At 44.7% G+C, this 8974-nt stretch overlaps 2 protein-coding genes across 3 annotated transcripts in view; both read left to right on the forward strand.

Annotated features, from left to right (window-relative positions):
• Positions 1-8974, forward strand: part of sub1b (SUB1 regulator of transcription b) — a 275625-nt gene that overhangs the window by 198997 nt on the left and 67654 nt on the right. The window lies entirely within an intron of this gene.
• Positions 5881-8974, forward strand: part of isl1a (ISL LIM homeobox 1a) — a 5804-nt gene continuing 2710 nt past the window's right edge. Inside the window, exons 1-4 of one of the 2 annotated variants that reach the window (XM_056419280.1) lie at positions 5881-6097; positions 6302-6491; positions 7353-7621; positions 8971-8974. The exon at positions 8971-8974 is cut by the window's right edge and continues 281 nt beyond it. In XM_056419280.1, coding sequence (XP_056275255.1) covers positions 6070-6097; positions 6302-6491; positions 7353-7621; positions 8971-8974 — 491 coding nt within the window. In that variant the 5' untranslated portion in view covers positions 5881-6069. Of the gene's footprint in view, positions 6098-6262; positions 6492-7352; positions 7622-8970 lie in introns of both variants that reach the window. The other variant, XM_056419281.1, reaches the window with a different exon arrangement.

An 8974-nucleotide genomic window follows, 5' to 3' on the forward strand; every position in this document is an offset into this window, starting at 1 on the left:
TAAATTCTAATGTTCACAGGTGATGCTCCAATCGATTCACAGGTGATGCTCCGTGATGTTCCACAGGTGATGTTCAGGCAATGTTCCACAGGTGATGCTCCACAGGTAATGTTCCACAGGTAATGTTCCACAGGTAGTGAGTATTAGAGAATGGATCTTTGGGGAAACAACTACATTCAACATTAAATTCTAATTCATTCATCATTCGAAATCGATTCAAGAAACCTGAAACTTCATTCCTTCAATCAGGATTCAATATTATGAATTAAAGACACTTTGAAATGACGTTGTTCATGATTTCTGTTCAGACTGGAGACCGACATGAACTCTGGAGGTTTCTGTAGCGATGACGTCATCCTCCTTCCATAAAGTGCTGCTCATCAACACATCAGTCCCACCACGCGGGCAGCCACCTGCAGGGATTCCAACCCGCAGCGACGAGCCTTTCACCAAGACTCCCTCTGAACGGTCGCTCGCAGAAACTCCTGACCTTTGACTTTGAGGAAGGTGATGGGAGTTTTTAAAAGTTGGTTCAAAGTTTGTTTTTCTAAAGACGGTGTTCCCTGGACTTGACGGTTTGATGTCTTCAGGAACACGGAGGTCGAACATCGTGGAGCTGAGAAAGACCTTCAGGCCGAGCCCAGCGTGAACAGGAAGACTTCACCTCGTGAACAAACGGTGGTCCGTAAGAGTCACGAGAAACCCCAACCCGATCCTGATTGGTACTACTACTGCTAATGCTACTAGTAGCAGTAGTAGCATTAGCAGTAGTAGTAGCAGTAGTCCAGGTCCACGACCCACCACTGATCATTGGGTTGTCTGTTGGTCCTCATTGAGTCTTACAGGTTGTGGCGTGAGGTGAACACAAGGTTCTGCCCCCCCCTAGGGGGCGCTGCAGTGTTGTGCTCCTCTGTTGTTTGGGCTTCTTTAGATGTGATGAAATGTGCCTGCAGTCGTGGCCCGGGGCCACGGCGGCCCTGGAGACAACAGGAAGACAGGCTTTCCACCATCATGTTTAACCACCCCTGACACATCGTCGCCCTTATTGTGCCTCTCAATCTGAACACACACACACACACACACACACACACACACACACACACACACACACACACACACACACACACACACACACACACACACAGCGGCAGCAGCGGTGCCGGAGCCCCATCTGTCAGCCCGGTGTCAAGTGGCCCTTGTCTCCAGTGATTACGAGAGCTGCTGCTGCCTCAGGTGGTCCAAGGACCAGCTCGCCCATCTAGAGGGTCTAGGCCAGGCCATATGGTCAGTGTGGCACCCAGGGGAGGTAGCCCACCCCCCCCCCGCCTGTGGCCATCACATCGGGTGATGTCCCGGTCGGCCGATGACGGAGGAGCACCTGAAGGACCTCATCCAGAGGGCGGAGCGAGGGGTCAGTCCTGTGGTCCCTGCTGGGGGGGGGGGGGGGGGGTCCAAACGGCGGGTACCGGTCCTGGGTTAGGACCTCATTTCTTCATTGGAACTCTTTGCTGATCAAACGCCAGTCAGAACCAGGTCTAGAGTCCAGTCAGAACCAGGTCTAGAGTCCAGTCAGAACCAGGTCCTTTTGATTCGTCCCCTCCCAAGACAACGTTACATTTAGCCGGAGGCCCCTGGGGAGATCTCGGATCTGATGGTAATCCGGCCTCGGCCATGACAGAGGAACGGGGCCCCAGAGAGTCCCCATGTTCCAGACTCCTACCCACTGTCTCCTTAAGGACGCTTAGGATACACTGAGCTCCTCTCTCCTCTCTCCTTAAGGACGCTTAGGATACACTGAGCTCCTCTCGCCTCTCTCCTTAAGGACGCTTAGGATACACTGAGCTCCTCTCTCCTCTCTCCTTAAGGACGCTTAGGATACACTGAGCTCCTCTCTCCTCTCTCCTTAAGGACACTTAGGATACACTGAGCTCCTCTCTCCTCTCTCCTTAAGGACGCTTAGGATACACTGAGCTCCTCTCTCCTCTCTCCTTAAGGATGCTTAGGATACACTGAGCTCCTCTCTCCTCTCTCCTTAAGGACGCTTAGGATACACTGAGCTCCTCTCTCCTCTCCTCTCTCCGTAAGGATGCTTAGGATACACTGAGCTCCTCTCTCCTCTCTCCTTATGGACGTTTAGGATACACTGAGCTCCTCTCTCCTCTCTCCTTAAGGACGCTTAGGATACACTGAGCTCCTCTCCTCTCTCCTTAAGGACGCTTAGGATACACTGAGCTCCTCTCTCCTCTCTCCTTAAGGACGCTTAGGATACACTGAGCTCCTCTCTCCTCTCTCCTTAAGGACGCTTAGGATACACTGAGCTCCTCTCCTCTCTCCTTAAGGACACTTAGGATACACTGAGCTCCTCTCCTCTCTCCTTAAGGACACTTAGGATACACTGAGCTCCTCTCTCCTCTCTCCTTAAGGACGCTTAGGATACACTGAGCTCCTCTCTCCTCTCTCCTTAAGGATGCTTAGGATACACTGAGCTCCTCTCTCCTCTCTCCTTAAGGACGCTTAGGATACACTGAGCTCCTCTCTCCTCTCTCCTTAAGGATGCTTAGGATACACTGAGCTCCTCTCTCCTCTCTCCTTATGGACGTTTAGGATACACTGAGCTCCTCTCTCCTCTCTCCTTAAGGACGCTTAGGATACACTGAGCTCCTCTCTCCTCTCTCCTTAAGGACGCTTAGGATACACTGAGCTCCTCTCTCCTCTCTCCTTAAGGACGCTTAGGATACACTGAGCTCCTCTCTCCTCTCTCCTTAAGGACGCTTAGGATACACTGAGCTCCTCTCTCCTCTCTCCTTAAGGACGCTTAGGATACACTGAGCTCCTCTCCTCTCTCCTTAAGGACGCTTAGGATACACGGAGTTTCTTTCCTCAGGCCATCAGGACTGTGAACTCCGACCTCACCAGGACCCCCACATAGACCCACACAACTGCCCCTCTTAGGCACACACACACACACACACACACACACACTTACTGTAAATATTATGTTGTTTTTTATTGTAAATAGTGTGTACTTGTTGCCCTTGCACATTCCTGCTGAGCATTGACTTTCATTTCACTGCACACCCTGTGTGTGTATGTGACAAATAAAACATCTTGAATCTTGAATCTTGAATCTTGAGCTCCTCTCTCCTCTCCTCTCTCCTTAAGGATGCTTAGGATACACTGAGCTCCTCTCTCCTCTCTCCTTAAGGACGCTTAGGATACACTGAGCTACTCTCTCATCTCCTCTCTCCTTAAGGACGTTTAGGATACACTGAGCTACTCTCTCCTCTCCTCTCTCCTTAAGGACGCTTAGGATACACTGAGCTCCTCTCTCCTTAAGGATGCTTAGGATACACTGAGCTTTATTGTTTATGCTTTATTGTTTATGCTTTATTGTGTATGCTTTATTGTTTATGCTTTATTGTTTATGCTTTATTATTTATGCTTTATTGTTTATGCTTTATTGTGTATGCTTTATTGTTTATGCTTTATTGTTTATGCTTGATTGTGTATGCTTTATTGTTCATGCTTTATTGTTTATGCTTTATTGTTTATGCTTTATTGTGTATGCTTTATTGTTTATGCTTTATTGTTCATGCTTTATTGTTCATGCTTTATTGTTCATGCTTTATTGTTTATGCTTTATTGTTTATGCTTTATTGTTCATGCTTTATTGTTTATGCTTTATTGTTTATGCTTTATTATTTATGCTTTATTGTTTATGCTTTATTGTGTATGCTTTATTGTTTATGCTTTATTGTTTATGCTTGATTGTGTATGCTTTATTGTTCATGCTTTATTGTGTATGCTTTATTGTTTATGCTTTATTGCTTATGCTTTATTGTTTATGCTTTATTGTTTATGCTTTATTGTTCATGCTTTATTGTTTATGCTTTATTGTTTATGCTTTATTGTTTATGCTTTATTGTTTATGCTTTATTGTTCATGCTTTATTGTTTATGCTTTATTGTTCATGCTTTATTGTTCATGCTTTATTGTTCATGCTTTATTGTTTATGCTTTATTGTTCATGCTTTATTGTTTATGCTTTATTGTTCATGCTTTATTGTTCATGCTTTATTGTTCATGCTTTATTGTTTATGCTTTATTGTTCATGCTTTATTGTTTATGCTTTATTGTTTATGCTTTATTGTTCATGCTTTATTGTTCATGCTTTATTGTTTATGCTTTATTGTTCATGCTTTATTGTTCATGCTTTATTGTTTATGCTTTATTGTTCATGCTTTATTGTTCATGCTTTATTGTTTATGCTTTATTGTTCATGCTTTATTGTTTATGCTTGATTGTTTATGCTTTATTGTTCATGCTTTATTGTTTATGCTTTATTGTTCATGCTTTATTGTTCATGCTTTATTGTTTATGCTTTATTGTTCATGCTTTATTGTTTATGCTTTATTGTTTATGCTTTATTGCCCCCCCCCCCCCCCCCTATGTGTCATCAAAGTAGCCAGTTCTCCTCCTTAACTCACGCCGTCTCTGATTGGCTCTTCCATCTTCCTTTCAACTGCCATGGTGCGTTCAGGGCCTCAGGAGGTTCCGAACACAAGAGGGCGTCGGTGTGTGTCTGAGCCGCCTGTCGGCCTCTAATTACAGCTGCTGAGGACCTTTGCTTCAGGTGGACTTCTCCTTCTTCAAGTGGACTTCTCCTTCTTCAAGTGAACTTCTCCTTCTTCAGGTGGACTTCTCGTTCTTAAGGTGGACTTCTCCTTCTTCAGGTTGACTTCTCGTTCTTAAGGTGGACTTCTCCTTCTTCAAGTGAACTTCTCCTTCTTCAGGTGGAATTCTCATTCTTCAAGTGGACTTCTCCTTCTTCAGGTGGACTTCTCCTTCTTCAAGTGAACTTCTCCTTCTTCAAGTGAACTTCTCCTTCTTCAGGTGGACTTCTCGTTCTTAAGGGGGACTTCTGCTTCTTTCGGTGAACTTCTCCTTCAGGTGGACTTCTCCTTCTTCAGGTGAACTTCTCCTTCTTCAAGTGAACTTCTCCTTCTTCAGGTGGACTTCTCGTTCTTCAGGGGGACTTCTGCTTCTTTCGGTGAACTTCTCCTTCTTCAGGTGGACTTCTCGTTCTTAAGGTGGACTTCTCCTTCTTCAGGTGAACTTATTTCGGTGGATTTCTCGTTCTTCAGGTAGACTTATTGTTCTCCAGGTAGACGTATTGTTCTCCAGGTGGAATTCTCGTTCTTTTGATGGATTTCTCGTTCTTCAGGTGGACTTCTCATTATTCAGGTGGACTTCTCGTTATTAAGGTGAACTTCGCGTTCTTCAGGTGGACTTCTCGTTCTTCAAGTGGACTTCTCGTTCTTCAGGTGGACTTCTCGTTCTTCAGGTGGACTCCTCCCATTGAGAGGACTTGCTGTTTTCATTGAGCTCTTCATTGGAATGATTCATAACGTCTTATTAATACGTGTTTCCCCTCTATACATTACTATGTTCATTGAAAGTTAAAGTAAAAAAGAAAGAGATGAAAAGAGAGAGATGAAGAGAGATGAAGAGAGAGATGAAGAGAGAGAGATGAAGAGAGAGAGATGAAGAGAGAGATGAAGAGAGAGAGATGAAGAGAGAGATGAAGAGAGAGAGATGAAGAGAGAGATGAAGAGAGAGATGAAGAGAGGTGTTTCTCCACTAAGTAAACAACACGAAATAAATAAATAGAGAAGAACAGAAAAGAGCAAAGTGAAGCTGAAACAAGTGACATGCAAGAAGTGTGCCAGTGTGTGTGTGTGTGTGTGTGTGTGTGTGTGTGCGCGCGCGTGTCTGCATGGTGTGTGTGTGTGTGTTTGGGGGGGGGGGGGGGCACCAGCCAATCAGCTGCCCATGCAGATGACGTGCGGCCGGCCTACGTCAGCCCGCCTGCCCGCCGCCTCAGAGCTCCACACACACCGCTCCGGGAACACACGCATCCGCACGCGCACTCTCTCCTCTCCCGGACCGCACGAGCCCCCGCCGCCCCCCCGGCCCCGGAGACAGCCCCCGGCAGCGGAGCACAGCAGCCCGGCTCCCGGCGCCCCGCAGCCCGCTGACAGCGGACCTCGCGTCGCGCTCCTCTGCGGACATGGGAGACATGGGGGACCCGCCGAAAAGTAAGCCCCGAGCCGGGCCGGGCCGGGCCAGTCCCGGCCCGGGTCTCATGGCATTCAGACTATTAGGACCTCAGACTGTATTCCTTATTCAGTCCATATATAAGAAGAATAAAAGTTAATGCAGGCCTTATTCTCGGGTAATGATGTTAATATGTGCGTGCGCAGTGTGTGTGATGTGTGTCCTGCTCGTGCGTGGTCTTCCAGAGAAGCGGCTGATCTCCCTGTGCGTGGGCTGCGGGAACCAGATCCACGACCAGTTCATCCTGCGGGTCTCGCCGGACCTGGAGTGGCACGCCGCCTGCCTCAAGTGCGCCGAGTGCAGCCAGTACCTGGACGAGTCGTGCACGTGCTTCGTGCGCGACGGGAAGACGTACTGCAAGCGGGACTACATCAGGTAGGACCCGGGACCACGACCCTCTCGCGCGGGGGCACCGGGCTGGACGCACCGGGACTTGGACTAGGACTTTTTTCTTCTTCTGTTTTACTTTTTTTTAATTTTTACATTTCACAATTGTGATAATTTTGGGCTGATCCCAGCCGCGGAGCTGTGATCTCAGGAGATGAATTCATTGATTTGACTTTATGATCATAATCATTTTGTTGTTCTTGCTGCAGAACGAGCGGCCTGGTAGTGTTATGATGACATTATTTACACAACAACAACAACAACAACAACAACAACGTTCCACACGAAGCCATCACAACGGATTAATCCAGACACGATGGAGATATTTATAATTATTAATATAGTGTAGATAACTCAGGGATGTTGGTGTTATTACACGTCAACAATTATTAGACAACAACTGTATTAATGGTTGAGTTGTTGTTTAATGTTATTAAAAGATGGACGATAATAATATACAATGTGAATTATAATAATAATTCACGTTGTTTATAAAAGTCTCGAAAAACAACAACAATTAAATAGAATAACATCATGTATTGTATAATAATAATGATAATAATAATAATAGTAATAACGATAATAATGAATTAAATATTGTTTGCGCTTAGAAATAATTAAAACATGTTATTGTAATTTATATTATTCGTATTATTGTAATTATAATATGATTATTACAAATTATTGATTATGCTTTTTTTGGTGAAATTGTTTTTTATAATTGTAATTATTTTATAATTCGATGTGTGGAGTGACTGAGCCGCCGCTGATGGGCCGTGTGTTTTACGCCTGTGTGTGTGTGTGTGTGTGTGTGTGTGTGTGTGTGTGTGTGTGTGTGCGCGCGCGCAGGCTGTACGGCATCAAGTGCGCCAAGTGCAACATCGGCTTCAGCAAGAACGACTTCGTGATGCGCGCGCGCGCCAAGGTGTACCACATCGAGTGCTTCCGCTGCGTGGCGTGCAGCCGGCAGCTCATCCCGGGGGACGAGTTCGCGCTGCGGGAGGACGGGCTCTTCTGCCGGGCCGACCACGACGTGGTGGAGCGCGCGCGCCTGCAGGGCTCCGGCGGCGGGGACCCGCTCAGCCCGCTGCACCCCGCGCGGCCGCTGCAGATGGCAGGTAACAGTCCCGGTGCGGGGCGCGCGGGGACCGGGGACCGGGGACCAGAGGACTGTGTTTTTGTTTTCATTTTAACAGCTGGAAAACACGTGAATTGACTCAGACACCCCCCCCCCCCCCCACACACACACACCCCCATCAGTGGATGTTGATCAGGCCTCCTGATGAATTATGGGATTATTTACCTCTTGAGTTTGCGGTGTTGAGGAATTTGCTATTTATACTTATATATATATATATATACTATTTATACTTATATATATATATATTTATATATATACTATTTATACATATATATATATATTTATATATATATACCTTATATACTTATATTCATTTATATATTTATATATATATATATAGTATTTATACTTATATACATATATATATTTTTATATATACTATTTACACTTATATACATATATATATTTATATATATACTATATATACTTATATGCATATATATATTTATATGTATACTATATATATACTTATATACATAGAATTATGTATATACTTTATATACTTATATATATACTATTTATACTTATTTACATATATACAGTTATATATTTATTTTATATATACTTATATACATTTATTTATATAACCATGTTTATATGTTGAATACACACACACATATATATATATATATACTATATATACTTTTATACATCGACATATATTTATATATATACTATATATACTTATTTACATATCTTTATACAAGCATTTATCAATTTAAAAATACCTGAATACTTATTCATATATATATAATATATATATATTATATATTTATATAAACGTATGTATATGTATATATATATATAAAGAGTAAATTAGTGATCATATATTTAATATAGTGTCATGGGGGGGTGAACTCTTGCGTGTTGTCATCACTACAGAAAGGAGCCGGTCTACCGCAGTCTACGGTCTGCGGGTCTACCGGTCTACCGGTCTACCGGTCTGCCTATCTACCGGTCTGCGGGTCTGCGGGTCTACCGGTCTGCGGGTCTGCGGGTCTACCGGTCTGCCGGTCTGCCGGTCTGCGGTCTGCGGTCCGACCCGCGCGGGGGATCGGGGTCTCATGTGACCTCAGGCCAGAGCCGGTCCTCCGTGTTTCACGTCTCGTATATTTTAATATAAAGGACACCTGTCGCGTGACGTCACCGCGTTGCGTTTGAGTGCTTCACTAAAACAGAAAAGTCTTTATCAACAGAAACTTGTTTTAAACTCAGGTTGTCTTCATACCTGAGCTCTCGGACAGGTGCACTGATCTCCATCTCCCTCTGTTTGTGTGTGTGTGTTTGTGTGTGTGTGTGCGCGCGCGTCCTGTCCCTTCCCCGCAGCAGA

This window comes from Pseudoliparis swirei, chromosome 7, assembly GCF_029220125.1.
Source record: "Pseudoliparis swirei isolate HS2019 ecotype Mariana Trench chromosome 7, NWPU_hadal_v1, whole genome shotgun sequence".
Lineage (NCBI taxonomy): Eukaryota > Metazoa > Chordata > Actinopteri > Perciformes > Liparidae > Pseudoliparis > Pseudoliparis swirei.